The sequence below is a fragment of the Carettochelys insculpta genome, chromosome 21 (assembly GCF_033958435.1).
Source record: "Carettochelys insculpta isolate YL-2023 chromosome 21, ASM3395843v1, whole genome shotgun sequence".
In the NCBI taxonomy this organism is placed as follows: domain Eukaryota; kingdom Metazoa; phylum Chordata; order Testudines; family Carettochelyidae; genus Carettochelys; species Carettochelys insculpta.
Window position 1 is genome coordinate 11,624,037 of NC_134157.1, and position 24,409 is coordinate 11,648,445.

Below are 24,409 nucleotides of genomic sequence, written 5' to 3' on the forward strand. Positions count from 1 at the left end.
GGCGGGCTTTTGTGACGCCACGACGGGTCTTAGGAGCTAATCGCTGCGGCCAGCCGGGGTCACGGGGGGTTTGAATCGCCCAATGGGGGAGCTGCGGGCAGCGTCCCTGAAGCGGACCCGGAAGTTCGGCGGCGGGTCTCGCTGCTGTTGCTGCTTGTCCTGTCCTTGCTGCTGCCCCCTGCCCCGGCCCCCCTCGCCCCGGGCTCTCCATGGCAGCAGCAATAGTAGCTACCGCCGCCTCGCCGCCAATTTCGAGGAGATCCTGAGGCGGCGGCTCCAATCCCGGCTCGGCCCTGGATGGTGAGAGGGCTGGGAGCCGGGGCCGGAAAATCAGGGGGCGGTGTCTGAGAAGGGATCTCGGGGCCTCCCAGGGCTGCCGGAGGAAAGTGGCAGGGCGGGGAACGCGGAGCTCCTCCTGCCCTGGAGCGGGTCAAATCCCGCGGGCTCTTCTCAGGGCTGGGACTGTGGGTGCCTGTGATGTGCCCTTGTTCCTTCTTGGGACTTCCTCCGTTCTCGCCTGGGGAACTACACCGTAGGCATTGCAGAAACGAGTCCTCCTCCATCCCCCTCCGAAATCAGGAGACTGGCTCCATAGTCAGGAAGTTCTTGCAATTATTTATCAGTTTTCGGTGTTGCCGCCTTATTTCTGGAGCGTTTAGGGTTATGTTCTGCAAGCATCTAGATAAACTTGCTTGTTAAAAAGAGATTCTCGTGAAATAATACGACTCCAGGAGCTGGAGTTTTAAGGCACAAGTACTGTGAGGCAAATTAACAAGAAGTAGTAATATTGGGTTGCTGTTGGACAAGGAAAACTCTTTTATTCTTCTAAAGTGCCTGTTTTGCTGGCAGAAACAACATGTGTTTGGTTGATATTGCTAATATTAATGTTCATATTGCTCTTTGTCTTTCAGTGTTCGGCTTTAAAGTCTACCATTCTTTTACACTGTAGCTGAATTATGTTTTCTGCCCTTTAATGAAGTTTAGTTACTTGTCAGGACTCAGAGCACCAAACAGAGCAACTGTATTTACAGTTGCTTATTGAACAAAAAACTGGAAAAATTCTCTCATTTCAGCAAACTTTGTTCTCAGATTCTAAATACACATCTTTCCAGCCTAGGTGGCTCTGTTCTGCATATTTCTTTATTCATCAACAGACACTCTCACTATGCATGTTAACCATTTTCAAAAATCTGAAAAATCTCAGCCTCTTGAAAAAGATTGCAATCTTACTGATATTAATGTAGTTAAATCAGTGAATAGTAACAAAGAGGAAGCTGTGCTAGTCTATACACTATCAAAACAAAAAGCAGTCAAGTGGCATTTTAAAGACTAGCAAAATGGTTTATTAGGTGAGCTTTCATGGGACAGACCCACTTCTTCAGACCATAGCCAGACCAGAACAGACTCAATATTTAAGGCACAGAGAACCAAAAACAGTAAGCAAGGAGGACAAATCAGAAAAAGATAATCAAGGTGAGAAAATCAGAGAGTGGAGGGGTGGGGGGGAAGGTCAAGAATTAGATTGAGCCAAGTATGCAGACAAGCCCCTATAGTGACTCAGAAAGTTCCCATCACGATTTAAACCATGTGTTAATGTGCTGAATTTGAATATAAAAGCCAGTTCAGATGTTTCTCTTTCCAAAACGGAGCGATAATTCCTTTTCTGTAACACACATACCTTTAGGTCATTGACAGAATGCCCCATTCCATTAAAATGTTGACTAACTTAACCTCCCCCCCGCCCCGCCCCGCCAACCTCTCCACTCTCTGATTTGCTCACCTTGATTATCTTTTTCTGATTTGTCCTCCTTGCTTACTGTTTTTGGTTCTCTGCCTTAAATATTGAGTCTGTTCTGGTCTGGCTATGGTCTGAAGAAGTGGGTCTGTTCCACGAAAGCTCACCTAATAAACCATTTTGCTAGTCTTTAAAGTGCTACTTGACTGCTTTTTGTTTTAAATCAGTGAGTATTTGGACTCTGATGTTTGGCTAATAGTTCTGTGTATTATCACATTGATGTTGCAAGATATTATAATATCAATTATACAGAGCTGCTGTTAAAACTGCTTGCAGGGTTCATCTGATTGGGAAAAGTTATTGGCATAACTATAGTAGTATAACTTTTTAAAATAAAAATTATGGCTGTACTGCTATATCTATATTGGTGTGACTCCCTGTGTAGATGCTCTTATATTGTAAAATGAGTGTCTCTTTCTGGTTTAGTTTGTTGTTTTCAAATTATTATCTTAACCCATAATAAACATCATCTACTAAGCATAACTGTCCTCTTTCCACAGATCTGAAAGGACCTTTGTTAATGTATTCTTTTCTGCCATTTTTCAGTGTAGTCCTATCTTTCATGCTGCTCTTGCTCCCAAGAGGATAAGTAGTATGATGTATTTTGTCTATTGCTACTTCCATTTTTTTTTGTTAACATGAAACTGTTTTATACTATTTTTAAAAGCTGTTAAGCATGTATAGACAGTAGAAAGTATCAGTTTGTAGCAGTTCTTCAGAGGCAGTAGCTAAAATTGTCAGACTCCTAGGGCAGAAGGCACATGAGGAAAATGATGATGTGTCTTGAAGATCTAATAGTTTGGACATGCCAGGGTTAGAAACATTTTGGAACAAGAAAGCATATTTTTTTTCCAGTATCAGGAACATCTCATAAGCACCAGTTACAAATCACTGCTCAAAAAGAATTTTGATTCTTTCTGTTCTACAGCCAATCTGTCTTACAGAATTAGGTATCTGATAAATGATACATCTTAACATGTATCATCTAACATAATGTTGTGTGCGTGGTATTTTAAATGAAAGTCAAAGTGCTTCTTCTGAACTCTATTTTAAAATTTCTTGTGCTAAGAATACTAAGGCACACTGTTTTGTCGAGTGGTTTTTTTGGTATTTAACTTGTTTGAGTCAGGATGTTACCTTTCTGCTCAAGGGACTCAGAACCTTGAGGAAACTAGCATCTTCTCCTATTAGTAATCTATTTCATATTCTCCCATCAGGTTTCCCCCCTCCAGCAAAAACGAGATAACTGCAATTTCAGCACAGAGAAAAACATCACAAGGAGCTCAGGAACTTATGCTAACTGTAAGTAGGTGGGATTGAAATTATGTAATCCTCCTTTTTGCTGTACTCAAGTTAGTGGTGGTACTTTTCTAAGGCCAGATTAACACTAGGAGATAAAATTGATTTTAGATATGCGAATCCATCTTATGAGAATTGTGTACCTCTTGTCAATGTATGGAAAATTAATTTTTGCTGCCATCCCCACAGCCAGAGGTCAACAGGAGAAGCATTCCTGTCAACTTCCTCTACTCCTTGTGACTGACAGGAGAACTGGGGTTAATGGAGGCACCATTATAGTTTGATTTAGTGAGGCCTCACTAGACGCGCTAAACTCAACCCCAGAAGATTGACCACTAGTGCATCGATCTTCAATAAATGTAGATGTACTCTGAGAAGGAAACTTTTACACGTGCATAAAATCCCAAGTAATTAAACTGTGAACTGATTACTTCAAGTTTGTTTTCATGCTTTGCTCATGTATATTAGGCACATAGTTAATGTGGAAATAACAGATGTGCATCATTTATAAGAAGTAAACTGCAGAGACAAATACAGGCCCCAGTCCTGCAAGCACTTACATGTGTTTAAGACCTGTGAGTGGTCCCATTGAAATCAAGAGGACTGATCAGAATACTTAATTTTAAGCACAAACATGTTTGCAGCATTGGGCCCATATAGTACATCTGATACTCTTTTAGTTTTGGTAAGTTCTCTAGTTTGGTAGTCAAAGTAATAACCCTGTTGTAAAAAATCTGTTCAAAATCAGACGGTGTTGCTAATCAGAGCTGTTGGCATTCTCTAAGACCTTGAACTCTGGTGACTCTTACAGACACCCTCTACCAGTAGAATACTATCTTTACATTATTTGTAGTGTCCCTTGTCCAAATAAAAGTGAAGGGCCAGATTCGGCCATGGTGTAAACAGAAGCTTATGGAGTTATTCCAGATCTTACACCAAAGCTGTGTGTGATCCAAAATGGCAAGACCCACTGAAAGGAATCTCAAACTGTGACCTAAATACCTTGACCCATCTCAGCAATTGTAGCTGTCTGGGAACGGGTGGCTAGAGGCAGTTGTCCACCTTCATTGGAGCAGAGGGAAATGTTGTTATTTCCAGTTTCCTTATTCACAGGTTTCCTTTCATTGTATTGCCCTTTCCCGTTTGTTGGAGAAGAGCCATGAAGAACCGCTCCACATCTCCCCCTTTGCACGTTCACGTGGATGAAAACACCCCTGTCCATGTCCATATTAAAAAGGGTCAGAAAACAACACCTGCAAAAAGCCAGGTAGGAATGTGTAGCAGGGTGTTTGTAAGGGCTACAAACCAGAAAAGTGAAGGGTCTTAGAAACACCACTGCATGCTCAAGGTCTGTTTCTCCCATTTGATGCTTGAATCAATAGGTAGTAAGTTAGAGAAATAAGATTGATTGATTGACTTCTTAACTGCATTCATTTCAATGTGAATTCTTGTAGTACTTATAAGTAATCTTAGAAATTGAAAGTGTATCTTATATGGGTAATCTACATGGTTTAGTTTTATGTTTAGATGTATAATAGTGTTATCTTTTGTACTTCTATAGGACTTTATCCAAAGCACTTGACAGCATTTTTGAAACATTTTAGTTATGCTTTGAGCCATCCCCTCCCTCTGCCATGAGATACGGTAGCACACCAGCCTTTTTACAGATGCGTGAACTGAGACACAAATAAATTAATTTGGCTGTCCAGAGTCATATGATCAGTAATGACAGAACAAGGAGTAAAACACATTCCTTAATTTATAGCAACTATACTTCCCTGCCACCACTGTTATTTCTTTTATCAGTTTGGATTATCTTCTCTTAGGCATTGGGCAAAGGGATCTGGCAAGTACCCTTAGATATAACTGATTAGCAGGTAGGTAGGCTTTAGTTGTTGTTTGTTGAGGGGGTGGAAATCCTCCAGTGGTTGAAGTCATTCTTGAAATGGAGGACCCAAAATATGGTGAGTGCTATTTTAGTACTTCTAGAAGTCTGCAACAATTATATTTTGCCCTCCTTCCTCCTTCATTGTTCATGTGTGTATAATGCGACTAGTGACTATTTTAATGAAGTATGTCTGATGATATTTGGTTGTATAGGTCCTTTTGCTTTTGGACCAATGACTTTCTGATCAAGCCTCAGAGCTGTGTAAAAGCATTTTCCTTTAGATAAGGAAGAGTTAGTGTAAACTGAACCCGTATGCCAGAGAGAATGCCTGTTAGTCACAAAACAGGGAATGAGTTTCCAAGATTTTTGTAGACCATCTCCCCCAGAACCCAATTTTCCATCAATAGATCATGGCTACTGTTTGTCAGTTAGGTCTGTGAGATAATGGGAATCCATTTAGTTTGCTTTTCTTTCTTAGACATAGAGGATATGGTATTTTGTGTATCTCCTCTCTTGCCTAGAAAGGCTTCCCTTTCCTCTTTAACCTCGACCCCCCAGCTGTCATTCTGTCTGAACTCGGCTCTTCTAGTAGGCTACCTCAAGCTAGTTAGGACTGTGCGTAAAAATTATAATAATCTAATGCATGGTACCCAGCAACTAGCATACTTCCTCTTATTTCACCCTCTCTCACATGGGCTACTTCTACACTACAGAAATCTTTCAAAAGAAGTCCTTCCGGAAGATCTCTTTTGAAAGAGTGCGTCCACACACAAAAAAATGGATCAAAAGGGTGATCTGCTCTTTCGAAAGAGAGCATCCACACAGCGCCCGTTCTTCCAAAAGAACGGGCCATGGAATGAAAATCAGGTGCCATGAGGACTTCTCTTTCAAAAGAAGGGCCCTGAGGAGCATCTACATATATTTTCTTTCAAAAGAAGCTTTTGAAAGGAGGTGTTCTTCCTGAAACATGAAAGGAAGAGTGATTTCAGAAGGAGCACCGCAGTCTATTTACTTTTGAAAGTTTGCTTTTTGTGTGTAGACGCTGCGCAGGATCTTTTGAAAAAAATCTTTCAAAAGAACTTGTTAGTGCAGACACAACCTTGAAGTTTTGTTGGAATGGGGCTTAAGAAGAGGAGATTCTTGATGCAGGGACCTCTATTCCCCCTTAATTCCTGTGGTTGTCTTAAAGGTTTGGTTTAAGATTGTGGTCTTTTCTTATGTTTTTCCTCCTTGGACTACTCTCTGTCTGAGTTCTCTTGAATCAGATGTTGCCACTTGGCCCAGTTGTTGTTGTGTCCAACATCTCAGGTACTGTTTTTCATATGGGTACTTTATAAATTAAGACATGAACCCAATGAAGTAAAATCAAAACAGGTTGTCACTCAAGTCTTGACATAAGTTTGCAAGCATGCAAGCAAACTCCTCCTTAAAATATAAAATGGACAGACCTCCTTTAACATCAGCTAGATGTATTTTCAGAAGGTAACCAAGGCCCTTGTTGCGTCACAAGAGGCAGAGTTACAAGTGATGTCATAAAGGCCCTAGTTGACAAATAGCAAGAATGCTTTCATTTTGGCTATATATGCTCCTATATAGCCAATAATTTTCTTCTTGTCCTTGGCTTTGTCTTGTTCCTTCAGCAGCTGACTTTCCTCTCTGATTTGATGTACCATGTGAAGCAGTCTGTGTTACTACTGTAAGAATCACGATGTGCCCTTAACTCTTACAGCATTAAAGGTTTAAATGATTTTTAAAAAAATTAGCTTTATTTTATTTTTCTTTCTTTCTTCAGCAGAAAAATAAACAGAAAATGAAAGGGGATACTGTGAACGTGCGCCGAAGTGTCCGGGTGAAAACCAAGGTCCCCTGGATGCCGCCAGGCAAAACATCCATCCGGGAGTCTGCTTACAAGTGGGAGGTATAGCTAACTTTTGCTTTTTAATTGGGTTGGACTAAGTGGTGGTACCTAGGTTTTAAGTTTAGGATTGCAGGGTGTCAGGGTTAGAGGATTCTGGACCATAAGTAAGGTGGCCACTACCACCTGGCAGCCTCTTTAAACATCCAGTATTCATGTCTGACTTTTGGAAACTTGTCTGTACATGCACATTCTAAATGGGGGTTCGTCATGTGTTGAACTGGGCTTTCCCAGTGCTGCTTTTGTGTGCAACTGTCTGTCCCTTTCACCCTCTTTCCCACACCATCCCATATACTGAAAGGTTGGAGAAATCCCCCTCATTTGGAAGGCAGGGGTAAAAAAGGAATAAAAGACCTTTTTCTGAGGCACAGATATTTTATAGGCCACTATGTCTGCTGTGTCTGCCATCAGATTGCTGGAGGGGAGTGTATTGAACTCCCTTTCCCACTAGGGCCTGAAGGAGCTGTCCATTCCCAGCTCCTACTGGCTTTGAACTTGTGACTCTGATTATCCTTCGTGACTATCAGCTGATCAAGCTAATCCTATGTGTGCTGTTTTGGTGGATTTGGAATCTTTTTTTTCCCATTAGGAGCCTATTACAACTGTCTGAAACAGGTTGAAGTAGTGATGATTATAGAGCCTGGGTGTTTTATCTCACACTCATTAGAAGTTTTTCAGACATGTGATTTGGTCCTAGATTGGTTTTGGAGGTGTTAAGGCTAAATATTGTGTGTCCCTTTTAAAAAGGCCATGACTATTACATTCCCACCAGGGCCCAACCCATCGCTTGGAAATTACTCCTCCAGATTCAGAAAAACTGCTCTCAGTGCTGCGTCTGAGTGACCTCTCTACAGATGAGGAAGATGCTATTCACTGCAAGATGAACAAATATGAGAAGAAGATAGATAGCCTGATGAATGTTGTGGGGACGCTGAAGAATGAGGTGAGAAGACCATACTGAAGGCTTGGGGGTGATGCAAGGAAGGGGGCTTACAGACTAGGCAAAGTGAAACTGAAAGAGGAAACTTGATAAGAGGAAACTAAAGACCCCAGGATACAATGTTGAAGGGCAAATGGATTCTCAGCTCATTTGTTACGTATCTTATGAGTCCAGTATGAATTAATTGCGAAGGACTTAGCTACCCTAATGCATTCGTTCACCAAAGAGTCTGCTAGCAAGATTTCAGCTTTCATTCACTTTAGCTGTGTCTCAACTACAGATTAATGAGCGCCTTTTTTACTTGTGCTGAAATGAATGATGGAACATCTATGACTCTCTGTCATACAGGATGATGATTGGCCTCAGTTTCTATGTATAAAGTCTTGTTTCCACCATGTTCCTAAATCTAAAAGATGTTCCTCCCAAAAGATTAAAGTGTCTAATCCTGCTGACCCATAGGATCGCACAGTTGAACAGTATATTCCTCATGCCTTGCTGCTGGCACTTATGCTTCAGTGATGTCTTGTTATCCCAATGGCCTTTCTAAGTACTTGTTAATATTTTAATAGCTGTCTTGTGAGAATCTGCATACTGAATTTTAAAGTGCAGATTTAATGTGATGCTCAGGCCCAACATAGTGAGGGGAGAACACAGACATTTTTCTTTCAGCTTCTCCCAAAGTTTCCCCCCAGCCAGTTAGAAAATGGCTAAATTGTAAATGCAATCTACCCAGACTAATGCTTTAGACATAACATAGAAGTATCATCTATGTCATCAGTCTTAACCTTCAAATTAGGGGAATAACAGGCCCTTCTTTTACATTGAGTGGAGGCCGGTGCATTGGTTAAATTCCAGTATAAGGTCTCAGTCTCAGTTCCTAAATATTTTCAGCAATTTGTTTTTGTGAATACTATAGCTAATGAGAAATCCTGTGGCTTTCAGACTAACAGATATTTTGGAGCATAAGCTTTTGTGCACAAAAACCCACTTTGTCACATGCAATGTTGTGCATCTGGCAAAGTGGGTCTTTGCCCACGAAAGCTTATGCTCCAAAATATCTCAGTCTATAAGATGCCACAAGACTTCTTGTGGTTTTTGTGGATATGGACTAACATGGATATGGGCTGATAGTTGTCTATAGTATTCTTCATCTACTAAACTCTTTAGGAGCCTCGCTGTGTGCTGTTGAAAAGCTGCTGCATTTCATTGATGGGGGATCTGAACCATCTGCAACTTTGTAAAAGCACCGTGATTTGTGTAAAGTTCTCTAGACATAGAAATAAGATGTGTCCTCCTTAGGCCAAGATGCAGAAGCGGGAAGAACAGCAGCAGATTGCAAAGCGTCTCCTTGAGGAGCAGAAAGATGAGCTAGATGAAGTCACACAGGAGCTCGTGGAAACAGAACATGAGAATACCTTGCTCCGACGTAACATTGAGCGCATAAAGGAGGAGAAAGATCTTACTTTGTAAAGAACTTACTGTTAACTCCTGTGTGTTTTATGTACTGTAAAAAAATATTTAAAGAGCACTTGTCTCCTTCATAAAAAACATTGACAAAGTTAACTCCCAGGAGTCTAAAGCTGAGGGTCACTGCATAATTGACGTTCCCTTTTCTTATATTCGCTTCCTTCGTAATGGTATAGTGAAATCCTATTTCCATTATTTTTGCATAGCGGTTTTGTGGTGGCAGTAGAAAAAAACCTGTTTCAGCCTTCTCAAAGCAATTATGTGGAAGCAAGTAACAGTTTAGCTCCTGTTGTTGTATCCGTTTCACTGAGTGGGGAAAACATAAAACATGTTGATGTGAGTCATCTCCCCTTTCTCCTGTTTCTTACACTAAAGATTATATAGCAAAATCTCTGAACCTTTCAGGAGAGCTTTATGAATAAGGATTGAAATGGGTTCTATGAACTCTTTATGAAAGTTTTTTTTTGAGTTCTAGTTGTGTGTCTCCAATTTTTTAGTGCATCCAGCTAAGTGTTCAGCTGCTCCCAGAAATAAGTCTCCAAAATGGCTTGATACAATTCTTTAGGAATATTAATGTTCTAGAAAAAGGTGTGGTTTAGTACGGTGGGGCAAATTTGCTTTTGCGTAACCCCAAAATTGGCTTCTTCTGATATTTCCCACTTGCAAGATGAGCTCCTAGCCAGCACACGAGGATGGGAAAGATGTGCTGATCCCCCATTGCAACCCACTTCCAAAACCAAAAAGTGATACATTTCTACTATTTGTGGTAATCTTTTTGTTTGTGAGGTTTATGGGTTAACCTCCGATCAAAAACTCTAATTACAAGGCTTCCTTTAAGCGCAATGTTACACGTGCAGCCTGGTTGTTGCATTTGGCTCTCCTTTCTGCTGATGTTCTTGCAGAATGCAGAAGAGGCACTTGCAGCATGAGAAGGAGTGTTTGATGTCCAAGTTAGTGGAGGCAGAGATGGACGGAGCTGCAGCAGCCAAACAGATTCATGCGCTGAAGGATACAATTGGGAGACTCAAAAATGTAAGTGATGGCACAGTTCACTGTAGTAGTTGCTGTACTGCCACACTGCTGTTCTCAGAGCTGTCATAGAATCAGTGGTTCAGAGATTGTTGAGAAAAAATGGAGAGGTGTTTAAAGTGCTCGATAGGCCTTTGGGCACAGAATATGCTTGAAAACCAGATTATGTAAAGTCTGAAGTCACTTTGAATTTACAGATGGGAGTTTACCTGCCAGCATCTTCACGTCCCACTGCCCTTTGTGGATGTGATGCTGATGATCAAGTTCTTTTTAGTTATGTTCCAAGTATTTGCATTGTGACTATGGCCAATACCAAGCTCTAGATGCTGAAATGCAGACAAATATGACCCTGTCTTTCTTTTTTTAGGAGAAACAGATGACTAGCTCAGACATTAATACACTGACAAGGCAAAAAGAGCTGCTGCTACAGAAATTAAGCACCTTTGAAGAAACCAATAGGACTCTCCGGGATCTACTTAAAGAACAGCACAACCGGGAGGTGAGCAGTGCTGCATGTTTCCACCCTGATTTGCAGGAGACAAATGCTTCACTCCCTTCTGCCTCAGTTCTCCTAACTCTAAAATAGACCTTACCCTTCCTTTTGGAGGCTCAGATAAAGTTTGAACAGTAGCGTGAAGATGTTAAGAGGCCTGAATGCTAGGCAACCTGTAGGAATGCATCAGTGTAATTACAGTTATTACTGCAGCTTATTAAAAATGTGCAGCTTTGGTCAAAGTCAGGTTGGTGACAAAGTACTTCCCCAGCCACCCGTGATTTTAATAAGAAAAAATCCATCAAAGGTGTGTGTTTGTCCAAAGTGGGAGAAGTTTGCAAGATCTTAGTTTGCCATTGTGCATTTTAGTATCCTCTTTGACTGGGTTAAAGGAAATATGAGTGAGGAAGCTTTCTGGGATTGGCGTTCTGGGAGAAGATAGGTGAAAGTTAAATTGTTGTCAGGGTTGACACTTTAGTGTTAGCTGAGAACTGATGCTTGAATAATGATATAGACATTTTTCTCTGCTTCATCAATCTTAAATTAGAAGATTCATCCTCTTGGGGTAGGACATGGAGAATGGCTTTGGAAAAAAGCTTAATGAGCTCTTTCTTGTTTGTTCATTTTCTTGTAGAAAGATGCACAGAAGTTGATGGAACAGCAGGGGTTGCTGCTAAAAAGGCTGTCTGACTCCGATGCAGAGAAAGCGGTAATGCAAGAGCGAAAAAATGAGACTGACCCTTTATTTTTAAACATGGGTGACCAATAGTGATATAATATTGTAGAGACGCCATTGCAACCCTTCATTGACCCTCTTTTTTCCTGCCCCCCACTCATAGCAACAGAGTATTTTTTCACTTAAGATCTGGGTGGTGTTTGTCTTCCAGAATCTGAAGCTGAGGCTACAGGAGAAAGAGAAGGAGGTGGAAGATCTCTACATTCAAATACAGACAGAAAAGGTAGTTTCTCTTTTTAACCTCCTTTGAACTACTTGAACCTGCAAAACTATAATGGGCTCTGGGACTGGAGGCTGCTGTGCTGAATTAAGGCCTTACAGGTTCTGCTTTCTTGTTTGAACTGACAGATTTCTATCTAAGCCCCGCATGGAATTCCTGATTTAGCGATTAATGTCCATCACAAAGACTTTTGGCAACAAATATAAAATGATAGATGTCACCTCAGGACTGACTATTTCCTAGCACTTTTCCAAAGTTGCTCTTGCACCATTTGCTTGGGATGGGTCTCGTGCTGCTTGGAGGCAGTGCCAGGATAGGTGCTTGGCTGCAGCAAATCCTGATGGGTGATTTCCTCCTTTTGCTAGGAACCAGCAGTTCCCCATGGCCTCAGGTTCCAATGTGTCCTGCCTTCTCCTAGTCACAAGTTCCCTGGAAGCAGATGGGACACATGGAAACAGTGGCCAGGGTTGAATGTATTTGGCTTATAGCAAATCCTTGCAGATTGGTCAGCCAGAGTGACAGTGGGGTGTAGATTCTGTGTCACCTCAGAAAGAGGGGGCTCCTGTCCTGGTGCACTTGAGTGGGCAGAGGGACCTGTGAAGGCGCTTAAGAAAGGTGGGAGGAAGAGCAGGATTTATGGTAGTGGAAAAGGGAATATTGCCATTCATCAGCTCCTTAATGCAGAATGCATGGCCTTGGGGTGCTTAGAATTACTCTAGTTTTCTGTAAACATTTTCTTCCCATTGGTCTCTCTAGACAAAACTGCTGGATTCTAGCAAGCCCTACAGGCCATGACTCTTGCCTCTCCACCCACAAAATAACCTGAGCAAATTTGACTCTCATGTCTGGCCTTCCTGCTCCCATGGCTAAGAAAATTAGTTTTTGAGAGCGCTCTTTCTGACAGTTCCTTTTATCACTGCTGGTGTTTGTTGAAGCAGAGGCCTGAACTGTTGCCTGGTGTGAAATGTCCCATCTGTTTCAATGCCCGAGAAAACATTTAGTCCTGTCTGTTTTATATAGGATCAAGCAAAGACAGCATGTGAACTCTCCAAATCTATGGAAGCTGTGAAGGGTCATTTACAGGCACAGCTGCGAAATAAAGAAGCTGAAAATAATCGTCTGGCAATTCAGATCCGGGTATGTTTTCAGTATTCACCAGACCATTCGAACTGAACAGCTAAGGGTACTTAGGAGAGTGGCGGACATGGAATGTCTACACTGACGTCACTTATGTGGTTGGTGTGCATTTTCTTCTGTAATTTTGTTTTGAGAACTAAAACTTTTTCACTTATGTGAAGTGAAATCACAAACTTGAAGGGTTAATTGCATTGCCAAGTAATTACTTGTTACTTTAGCTTTCCCCTCAAATCAGGTGAGTTGAAGTTTCTGCTTAACCACCTATCTGGCAGGATGGGAAACCATTTAACTTCCTACCTGGGAAAAAGAAATTCTTGCCATGGGTCCCTTCATCTGATCGCAAAGAAGTGTGTTTGTTTCACTGTTATCACTGGTGATGCCTATGATCAATGGTGTGTAATGTCTTCCATATGAGGAGAAATTACAAAAATTAGGGCTGTTCAGTTAAGGAAAGAGATACCGAAGTGGGGATGTGACAGAGGCCTATAAAATAATTCTGTATCTCATCCCATGAATTAAGTGGACAGTGCTGCAACAGGAATGGAAGACTGAATGGATATTACAGTAATTGCAAGGTGGAGCACATTGCTAGATGGTTCATGTCCACTTCTCAGCTGCTGGGAGATGAGTTGGCTGTCTTGACTAAATATAAACCATTTCATGGTGAATTTTTTTCCCCCTCTTTTCCTTTCCAGAATCTGGAGCGCAGTGGGGCTCAGCATAAAGCAGAGGTAGAACATATCATGGAACAGTTAAAAGAGCTGAGACAGAAGGGGGAGCGCGACAAGGAAGCCCTCAAGAAAGCCGTACGTGCACAGAAAGAGCGGGCAGAGCGCAGTGAAGAATATGCAGAGCAGCTGAATGTTCAGCTAGCAGAAAAGGTAAAGCTGGTTGTGAAGAGGAGGGAAAGAGAATTCTTTATGGTCTGTGTTTGTGCATATCTTTGACTTCTGATACCAGCACTGGAGGAGATCGGCTTTATCTGATGTGGCTTAGGTGTGTACTCAGTCCATTTGCTGTGCATTTAAATAAGCCATTATTTCTGAGCTGTCACGGTTCCTTCCTTGGAATGAGTGCATGTGATGATTTATATCCTGTGATTAAACTGGCAGATCTGCCGTTATCCAGACTTTCTGTTCTCTTGAGAGCCAGCTGAAGGAAATGGACAAAATATTGCGGGGCCTTTCTTTGCTTTGGAACTTGTATGGTGGTCAATATTGAGCATCTTTCAGAGTTATGGATGGAAATGGCAGGTGACAAAGAAGATTCTCATAGTGACAATGGGGAAGGAGATAGGAATAAAAATGAGAATTTAGTCCACCAAAGAGGAAATCACTGGGGAAGTCAAATAGTACAGAGACCTGTAAATAAATAAGGCGCACATGTATTTGCCTTTAGAGAAAAGGGATTGAAAGCTAGAGTTTAAAAAAAAAAAAAGGAAGATTGGGACCAAGACAAAACAGAAAAGTTCAGGCATTTTAGACTACTTGTCCCCTTACTTCTGGTGTTCTGGGCTCAACTTCTGGGTCCAAGGCCAATGCAGAGTCTTAGCTATGCCTTGCATTCCCTAATGGTTATATTTGTTTTTTTCAAAGGGGAGACCCTCCTCTTTCTGTAAGGCTGTGAGCTGCCAGCATCATTGGAAAATATATTTGACAAGGATGTGAAGTGAGAAAATGAATTAATGGTTTTAAAATCTGATGCTGAGGAACAGACGTACTGTCTCTCTGAAATGTCTGAGATGCTTCGCTGCAATGACATGTTTCACTTTGCACATCACTGTTGTGCTGGGATCTTTGTCAGTCTTGCCTCTCTCATTCCACATATTTTGACAGGACAGTTACGTTGCTGAAGCGCTGTCCACTTTGGAGTCCTGGAGGAGCCGCTACAACAAAGTGGTAAAGGACAAGACTGACCTGGAGCTTGAGATTGTTATGCTGAACAGGTGATAGCTCTGGTGTGGGATGCCAGCATGAATGCAGCTGGGGTAATTGTTCAAGAAGGGACTCTTCAAGTCTCCAGGCTGGGGCATAAGTACTCAAATGAAAGCTAGACCCAGCATAGTCTAATGGTGGCAGCCAGGAGGTCTGGCTTCTACTCCTGACTGTCGCAGTGATTGTTGATGAAATCACTTATCCTTGCACCTGCTGCCCTTTCTGTAAAATACATATATTTATTTTTCTTTGAAGGATCTCAGAATGGCTCACAGTGAAAGAAACTATTTAAATGCAAAGCAGTTTAAGGCTGATTGGGTTTTGTGGGCCTTGTGGGGGCAAAAATGGTCAGCATCATCCAAATGGAGTTATCACAGACAAAAATAAGCATGGGTGCATGAGGGAATAACCATATTAGTAGGAGTGTCCAGCCTATGGCACACAAGCTGTACATGTCCCACAGTCTGCTTCAGTACAATATACTAGTGACCAATTCATTCACACTTTGTCACTATGTTTAAATCAGCTTAGTTGACAAAAGTCCATAAGTGTACAATGCTGTACACAGGAACAACCTGCCTAAATACATATGAAACAAGCTGAGTGTAAAAAATAAATCAATACAGGTGACTTTAAATCTTATTAAAATATGTGAAATCTATTTGGCCCATACAAAGCTTAAGGTGTTTAGGTTTTATGTGGCCATCCCTTGTCATCAGGTAGGGCACCACTGCATTAGGCTGTACAGCTCAACTGTAATGTATCAATGCCACTGCAATGAAATGCCACCATCCCACTAACATCTGTGTGCCTGTTTCCCAAAAAGAGTGGAGCGAAAGAGGAAGTGAGAGTAAAGTTTGTGTAGCCAACCAGTAGGGTATGCCTGTATGAGATATGGAAGGAAAAAGGAGACTAAAGTGTGTTTATTCCTGAAGGTGAATTTCAAAGAACAAGATTTTTCTCTGCCATCTAATGGTTAATTTCACCTCCTGTATGACAGCCGTATTTCAGACTTGTTGGAGCAGCAGACCACCATGGAGGACAAAATGCGGGAAGACAGGGATGCTCTGGTGGATAAACTGCACCGACAGACCACGGAGACCACATCTTTCAAACTGGAGAACGAAAGGCTGAAAGTCAGTTGACTATCCAGACGTTCTGTATTGAAGTGTCAGCATAAGGGTAAAGCTGTAGTGAGCAGCTGCTGCCCATGTAATTTATTTCTATACTTATCTCCTTTGACCCCATTTGATGTCAGATCGAGTTGCACAGGAAAACTTAATGTAGTTAAATTGACTGAGTGTATTTTCAGTCCTACGTTCCATTGTTTGACTCCAGTGAGGTAGGCTGAAATTATTGAATAGAGGAACACAATGTTTGTTGGGGCGGGGTGGAAAAGTCTTTTTCTACCCTCTGATCCAGTATGTGGGATTGGAGATATGCTTATCTGCCTGGTCTCCCAGATGACATGTTGTTGTTGTTGTCACCCAGTTAGACAGGGAATAAAATAGGAAGATGTCTGATGTCCTGTCCACACACCTACAAAAACACATAGAGTATGGTACATAATTCACCTGATTCAAACAAAGCTTCAGTTCAAATAAATCATACGTGACCCTGATCCAGTGGACACAGCTCATGTATATTTGGAACATGGTGGAACAACGCTCCTATGGGTGTAAGACCATATTCTCTGCTGGCATAAATTATTGAAGCTCCTCTGAAGTCAATAGGACTCTTCGAGTTATTCCAACAGAGAATTTAACCTTTAATTTGCACTAGCGTCTGCTCTAACTTAGCATAAAGTACATGGGGACAACTTAGCCTGTTCTAAACATGAATAGAATAGAATACAAGGTGTCTTCTCCATTTAGGCTGCTATGGTCCCAGTGGAGGAAAAGCTGAACCAAGCTCAGATGGAGGTGCAGCAACTCAAGGCATCTCTCAGGAACTATGAAGGGCTGATTGAAACCTATAAGTCTCAGGTATTTTATTCAACTTTCCTTTTACCTTTGCTCCTTATACAAACTGGTTGTCTTCCCTTGCTGTTGTGGTTCATTCTCTCATATGGCTGTCAGATGATGCTGTATTCCATCTTTCTTCATGTGATTAACAAATAATATATCTTCTGTGCAAATGATTGTTATAGGTTATTCCATTCAAGTGGCAGCCTGTAGTCTGTCACCTGTTGTTCTTTGGACTGTGGAAAATTTGCCTCACTCTGCATACCCTGATCATCCACGCTATCAGCAGAAGCTGAGTCCATGCGTAAAGATCTTGCTACATGGATAAAATGTCTAGAACTGATCTTGGTCATTGTCACTTTTCAGCTGCCTCAAGAAGCAAATGCAAGAGTAAAATATCTAAATCTAGTCATATCCTCCACAGCCTTTTCATGTGACTAATACTTCCCTTTGCTGAGATATGTGTTTGGTGGTGGTAGGAAGGAAATGCACAAAGAGGTAAAGGGAGAAATCTTTGGAGGAAAGTACAAAGGAGGGTGAGAAGTTTTTTGTTTTGTTTTGTCTATAAAATGTGCATAAGTGGAAAACCTCCAGAATTTGGGTTGGGAGTGTCCAGTGGCTTACAAAAATCCTGCTAATGGATTGCAACAGTTGTAATTTTGCTAGTGTTTAGCAAATTTTCTGTGCTTGAAAACCCTAACATAGTGGTGCGCCTGTTCTTTCTGTGCCCAGGTGCTGAAAACCCGAATGGAAGCTGATGAGGTGACTGTGAAACTGGAGCTGTGTGACAAAGAGAATAAGACACTAAAAGATGAAATGAATAAGGAGATTGAGCTGGTAATTATTGCTCTTTGTTTTGCAAAGTACATTGAATTTTCCAAAAGTCCCATGGAGGACCTTGTCAAATATATAGTGTCAGTTTAAGGGTGTGTCTTTTTACTAGGGAGAGGGCTGTTCACAGTGAATGCTTGTGAATAATGCATCCTGTCTGTCTTTGATTGTCATGGAACAGTTGTTCTCAAGAATATTGTACATATTAATAAAACTCAAGTCCAGGAGCCAGGGTATGTAGTCATTCACACCCAGTGGGAATCCCAAAACTTAAGTGAATGTGTCTTGGAATAGAGGAAGGAATCTCTCTTACAATGAGCAGTTCCACAGGACCAAAATGCTAGCATACTGGAGAAATATATTTCCAGTTCCATAGGGGACATCAGTTCCATTGTTGGCAAAGCATCTGACATGACTTTATTGCAGGGAAACAGAGGTGCTCTGGTGAACAGACAGCAAGAAACAGCTCAAAAATTCAGACTTCAGAAATGTGTGAAATAAGATCAAATATTTAATTGTTTTTAATCAATCATTCTCTATTCTTCCATTCCTATTCTCCCTCCCTGCCCCCAGGCTCGGAAGCAGTTCCAGAGACAACTTGCTGAACTAGAAAAGCTGCCTGAAATCCTGAAGATCACAGAGACAAAGTTGGCAGAATGTCAGGATCAGCTCCAGAGTTATGAAAAAAAGAACATGGACCTCTCTGCCATGATTACAGATCTTCGTCAGCGGGTAAGGGACTGGCAGAAAGGACCCACAGCTATGCTGTCTTCAAGCCGGGGACCAAAATGAGTCACAGGAAGGTTCAGTCTTTACCTCTGTACTCATCTCTTTCTGAAATGATTAAAACATCTGCACTGCAAAATCAAGATGTGTGGCATGTCTTTGTTTAGGGAGAATAGTACCTTAGGTGGTGGCTTTTCTTGTTATTTCAAGATTTTCCTTCAAACTGCTTAGTTGCAGAATTTACTGGATAATGAAGAGCAGCAGAACCCAGAAAGCATGGTGTCTCAGTTACATGTCTCACCTTGATCAATTTATTTGTTGCCTCTCTCATGACCATCTGCTCACAAATGTTGCTCTGCTTTTACTTTCTCCCCCTGCCTTTCTGATGCCATCACAATGGAGGCCTTGTATAATTCTGCAGCTTATGTGCTTTGCAATGATAATTCCATGCAAGTCATTAGCTTTTGCCATATTTAGGCTCTGAATTCTTCCCAGACTTATCACACGCAAAGTTTCTTCTAATCTGTGTGCTTCATTATGCTTGCAGGTGGCTGCTGTACTATCAAGCTCTTGTGGCATCTGACTGGTCGTATATGGTGTGGAAAAATTCTGTTTCACGATGGGTCTAAACATCTGGAGAAAGTGCACAAATTGGAGGATGTGTAGTTTTTTGCTGTTTCACATACTGTTGCCTCCATTTTCCTCTTCAGGGCTTTCGACAATTGTGAATTTGAAGATGTTTTAGCTATGGGTTTCTTCCTCTCCAAGAACAGCACCCGTTCTAGGTGGCTGGTCTTGGGTTTATATTGACTTACTAGGTAAGGTCTGTTTTCTGTCACTTTAGATTGAGCTCCAGGGGGACAAAATGGAAATGACAAGAGAGAAGTATCAATCTGCCCAGGAAGAGAACAAGCAGCTGATCTTGAAGCTAGAAGAGCTGGAGAGGTTAGAATATATAACTGTCTTTTTCTGACTTCTTTTTCTCTTCCTCTTCTGGCCTCCCTTAGTCCCCTTTTCAAGGCACTGAGACTGCTGCTGGCTTGCTTGGGTACCCTTATCTGGTGCTTTTATAGAGTTAAACAATCACAGTTAAGTAATCTGTTCTACGTAAGTTTGGAATGCTTCAGTAGAGAAGATGTTAACGTCTTGAGTCAGGAAAACTCTCCAGAAAGACTGCTACTTCTCCCATCTTTTTCTTTTCCTTATGAGCTTTCAAGTACTTCCTTGTTCTGGACAGATTGGAAATACTCTGACACCACCCTTTTTCTATGGTATTTCTTGTCCCTGCTGAGATTTGGAACTGCCAGAGATGTGAGTTACAGAAAAAGTGAGATTTACTTTTATGTAGTCAAAGAAGGTTCAGGTTGGGTCTTAGTCCGAGTCTGTGCCCATGCTGAGTCTTCAGTCTGATATTTTGTTACCTTAAGACAAATGTTCATGAAATTTTCTTCCTTGTGAGCCATTCTGAAGTCCTGTGCAAGCACACTAGAGGAATCATCAGGAACAATGGGCGTGTCCATGCCATTGGCTCTTCGAGCTCCACTGATCTCAATGAGATCGGGCACTCCCTATCTATCCACTGTGGAATTTTACACCTTCCTCTGAAGCATCTGGTACTGACCATTGTCAGAGACGGGATATTGCATTAGCTAGGCCATTGGTCTGATCAGGAATGGCAGTTCATAAATTCTTTTATCTCATGGTACTTCTACACTTCACTGATGTCGTGGTGAGGACAGGTCTGTGAGTATTCTGAATATGTTCATGCATGCTCCCATCTCGAAATTCTTTGGTGTTAGATGTGGCATGAGAGAGTTTGACCTTTGGATGGAAAGTTGAAAATCGATCTGTTCCTGGCCAACCGGTGACCTGAGAGAATGGATCTTGAACCAAATTATATTTAATAATAAAATTTCTTGTCTTATTGTCTCAATCCAGGAAACTAGAGACAACAGGTGCACAGAACATAGAATTCCTTCAGGTCATAGCTAAAAGGGAGGAGTCGATCCATCAGTCTCAGCTGCGATTGGAGGAGAAAACCCGTGAGTGTAGCTCCTTGGCACGGCAGCTGGAGATGGCCATTGAAGATGCCAAAAGACAGGTTAGTAACTCCTTCTCAGAGTAAGAAACTGATCAAATAGAGTGGAACTACCAAACTGTAGGAGGAGAGCAGTTTACCAGCTAATGGAAGAGGATTCCCCTACAATCTTATCAAACTTCTAAGTTTGCTTCATCATGCTCCATTATCTGTAGGAAGCAGAAGCAAAAAATGCTGTTAGTACTTTGATTCCAGTAGACAGACACAGATGAAAGGAAAAATGTTAGACTGAAATGTTTCTGGTCTTTGATTCCAGCAAATAAAAACATGTCCATTTCTCCAGGACAGAAGGGGGAGGAGGATATTACCACAGAAGAAGCAAAGGAACTGTATGGACAACACTCTTGCCAAAGCAAAAACTTCATTGCCAAATTCCTACTTGTAGGTGGAACAAACGAGGGACCGAGCAGCATCTAGAGAGAGAGCAGCCCAGTCCAAGATGTTGGAGTTGGAGACGCAGCTGAGCCGGACAAAAACAGAACTAAATCAGCTGCGTAGAAACAAAGAAGATGTGAGTCTTTGGGTGGAGACATTAAACTAGTAGCTTCCATATGGCAGTGAGAGTCTGTTAACCCCTGTCTCGTCGATGTGCTGAAGAAATTGCGCAGTAACTTTGTTGCTGTGTCTGCTGTGATGGTGAAACACATTAGTGTGCTTGATGAAGTATAAAGTGTGGAGAAAGACATAGTATTTGCCCCAAGAAAGTTAGTCTTAAGTAATATACATGGGTCTGATTGTCATGATGTATACTAACAGTCTGAACAGGGCTACTGGTGAATGTAAAATCAGACCCATCACACTGTCCAGAAAAACACTACAGGAGGAAAAGGGTTCTGACAGTGTAGGTGTTGCTATATCTCTCGGAGGATTTTTTTTCCTGCCTTTCGTTGCCTTTGAATGTGTAAGAGCAGGGCTGAGGAGTGTTTTGCTGCTAGGACAAATTTTTTTCCCCTTTTTTGAAGGTGATCTTTTACATATACTCCCATTTTCTTTCCCTGTTTACTTTAGCGCTGGGATTGGAAGAGGGCTGACCTATGGCAGGTGATACCTCCTGAGTTTCTTCCTAGAGAGTGGTTCTGTTTTGTTGTCAAACCATTAGTTGATCAGAATGTTCAGTTCCTATTCTGATTGACTGTGTTATCTTGTGCATTTTATATACAAGTCAATGGGTGAAGTTAGGACTGAGTGAAATGAGTGATAACTATTTAGAGTTATGTGATGTTTGTTGCAGTGACACATTGTTCCTAAAAATCCCAGAGAATGACAAGAGTTGTTAAGGCTAGCGTTAGAAAGAAAATCTCTTTCCTTCAGACCTGTATTTTGTGTTTTCTTCATGCAGTCAGAACGCCGATACCAAAGTCGTCTACAGGACTTAAAGGATCGCCTCGAGCAGTCTGAAAGCACCAACCGCAGCATGCAAAACTATGTCCAGTTCCTCAAGTCATCTTATGCCAATGTCTTTGGAGAAAGTGCCTTATTGAGCTCACCTATCCGTTCCCGATCTCCTCCATGATAGTAGTTCCCTCCCTGCCCCCTTTGCTATTGAGCGGTACAAAAGTGGGGCCCTATTTCAAAGCCATATCTTGTCTAAAACTTGGCTGGGATTTCAGAGTTGGTGTAAGGAGAAGCCTTCCTCTCTTTCTAATTGTCTAGATGAGATGAAGTTGTATGGGTGTAGGACAGGAAAATGGAATCTTTTTTCTGTTTTGGAGATTGGCAGTACGTGATCAGCCACATCCAGAAACATCTGGGTTGGAGCATATGGGGAATGCTTTCCCTTTCTTCACCTAATTCCCCAGCAGTTATTTCTCTTTTAACTAACCTGGTGGGCTTTTTAATTAATCATATTAGATATCTTTTTATTTTTGTAAGAGTTCCTTCTCTTCCTTTTTGCTTTTTCTACGTGAAGTTCTTTTTTTACACTGCAAAGATCATGTTTGCTTTTAACTCTTATATACTGTGTTTGATACAGCTGACCAATGGGGATATTGGGAGATAGTGCCACCAGTGCAAGTATGAACCCCATACTGGTAACTAAGTGTCTGGGATCTACGTGTCAAATGGATTACCTCCTGATCAGCCATCCTTTCTATGAACAATTTTCTGCTGGGGAACAGTGAAATTGCATCCTTGCAAGGTGTCTTACCTGATTCATGAACACTCTTTAGTCTTTCATTATTTTGTGTGCGTATGTATGGTTGTTGTGTGTTAATGTGTGGTGTAATCTGCATATTTTCTAGATGACTCTTTTTCCTCACACTAGCCTGATCCTGCTTTCCTTGAACATCCCAGGAGCTGAGCCAAAGTCTATTAGAAGTCCATGGGAAGATTCTCATTTAGTGGGTCTGGGAGCAGAACCCCAGTCTGAATACAGTGGGGGCTTTTTAGGATCAGTTTTAGGACAAAATAAAATAAAAAGACAGACTTAATGCTTGGCTTTGCCCTTGGAGCCAGCCTGCACATACGCCTGTGACTCAAGGTCACCTCATGCATGTGAAGCAATTCTAAGGTCTTTGGACTCTACTGTGCCCCAGGAGGCAGCTGTTTTTAAGCATAGTAAACATTGCATTTCAACCTCAGCTGTGTGGCTGGTGGGCTTTTTTTAAAATCTCTTTTTATGGAATGGCATGTTGTGGAATGTTTTGAAAGGGTTTTCCTTTTGATCAGTATTTGAAAGTTCCATTTTAATGTGTAACTTAAAAAAAATCCAAAAGGTGCTATGATAAAATTATTAAACTTTAGAAGTTTAATGTGTATTATTTCTGGATGTGAACTTCATCTTGTATATTGTCTCACTGTCTTTCCCTTTCATTATGCGGCCAACCTGTGGTAGGGACTAATGTGTCAAAGGAAATTCATGGATTTTTTTAAAAAATGTATTATTGTAAAGATTATCAAAACTAATACATCTTTTGGTCTTTAGAGCTAGTGCCCAAAATACATACATTTGTTCATGAGAATAGGGATAATGCTGCAGGCGCTTGAGGGAAAATGAATCCATACAATAAAGGATTCTTTGCTGACAGATGTATGATAAAATCAAAAAAATTGGTTTTTAATCTTTGTGCTGGAGCTAGAGGCTAAAAACAAAGTACTACAGTCCTGTTTCATTCTGAATCAAGAAGTGTCAAGGTTTCAATTGCCCTTATATACTGGACTTTGGGTTTTATGTTCACTAAAGGAAGCAAGGAAAAACACCCTCGGTTAGGCTTAACATATTTGACCTTTCAAAAAAGAAGACAATCTTGAAAGGTAGTATATCAGTGTCTACCCACTCAGGTATTAATGTACAGACTATATATATATATATATATATATATATACACACATACACACTATACTATAGCTTAATGGTTTGAGTATTAGCCTGCTACACTCACTGTTGTGAGCTTAATCAATGAGGGGGCCATTGAGGGATCTGGGGTGCAAAATAGATTTTTTTTTTTAAATAAAAGGATGGTGCTTGGTCCTGCTGAGAGGGCAGGGGACTAGACTCAATCACTGCCGGAGTTCCCTTCCAGTTCTATGAGATGTGTATCTCCATATATTAATAGAGACTAACACTCCTTCTAAGGGTGTGCTCTTTTTAATAGGGTAACCCTACTCTCTGTGCCTTGTGCTTTTTAATATCACCCTCTGGTGTTTTCCCCCCCACTGCACCGTGAGGTGGAAAATGTTGTTTCCATTTATATATATATTTCATTTGTTGCAGTCTCCTTGCTGTTCCTCTTTCTGTCCTTTAAAGAGACAGAAAGAGGCAGTCCTCCTGGCTGAGTTGGCTCTCTGCCATAAGCATACAGTACTGTAATCTCGTTCTGTTGCAGTTGGAGCCTCTCATGATTGTCAACGTCCCAGCATTATTTCTGAGTGAATCCCTCGACCCGGGGGAATGGGACTGAAAGTTGCTTCTGTTGGTCATCCTAGAAGGAAAGCCAAG

General features: G+C 41.4%; 1 protein-coding gene across 6 annotated transcripts; it reads left to right on the forward strand.

Moving 5' to 3' along the window:
* The first annotated feature begins 82 nt into the window (after positions 1 to 82).
* On the forward strand, positions 83 to 23,216 carry ODF2 (outer dense fiber of sperm tails 2). 6 transcript variants are annotated; one of them, XM_075015455.1, is made up of 20 exons: positions 83 to 300; positions 3,013 to 3,097; positions 6,775 to 6,900; positions 7,670 to 7,840; positions 9,137 to 9,303; positions 10,207 to 10,336; positions 10,701 to 10,832; positions 11,461 to 11,535; positions 11,714 to 11,785; positions 12,803 to 12,919; positions 13,615 to 13,800; positions 14,755 to 14,864; positions 15,854 to 15,989; positions 16,728 to 16,838; positions 17,550 to 17,654; positions 18,222 to 18,380; positions 19,219 to 19,319; positions 20,313 to 20,475; positions 20,858 to 20,983; positions 21,812 to 23,216. In XM_075015455.1, the coding sequence occupies exons 1-20, from the start codon at positions 83 to 85 to the stop codon at positions 21,983 to 21,985; spliced, it is 2,664 nt and encodes an 887-aa protein (XP_074871556.1). In that variant the 3' UTR covers positions 21,986 to 23,216. The 6 variants fall into 6 exon arrangements, with proteins under 6 accessions (XP_074871556.1, XP_074871557.1, XP_074871559.1 ...); XM_075015456.1 differs by having other exon boundaries at positions 6,778 to 6,900; XM_075015458.1 differs by lacking the exon at positions 83 to 300 and adding an exon at positions 4,208 to 4,361.
* The last annotated feature ends 1,193 nt before the right edge of the window (positions 23,217 to 24,409 follow it).

What these genes read in the sequence shown, in the direction of transcription:
- ODF2 (XM_075015455.1), top strand. Translation starts at nt 83, where the DNA reads ATGGGGGAGCTGCGGGCAGCGTCCCTGAAGCGGACCCGGAAGTTCGGC. An exon ending in CTCAGGAACTTATGCTAACT is followed by an intron (nt 3,098 to 6,774) that starts GTAAGTAGGTGG and finishes TTCTTTCTTCAG; the next exon opens with CAGAAAAATAAACAGAAAAT. An exon ending in TGGGGACGCTGAAGAATGAG is followed by an intron (nt 7,841 to 9,136) that starts GTGAGAAGACCA and finishes TGTCCTCCTTAG; the next exon opens with GCCAAGATGCAGAAGCGGGA.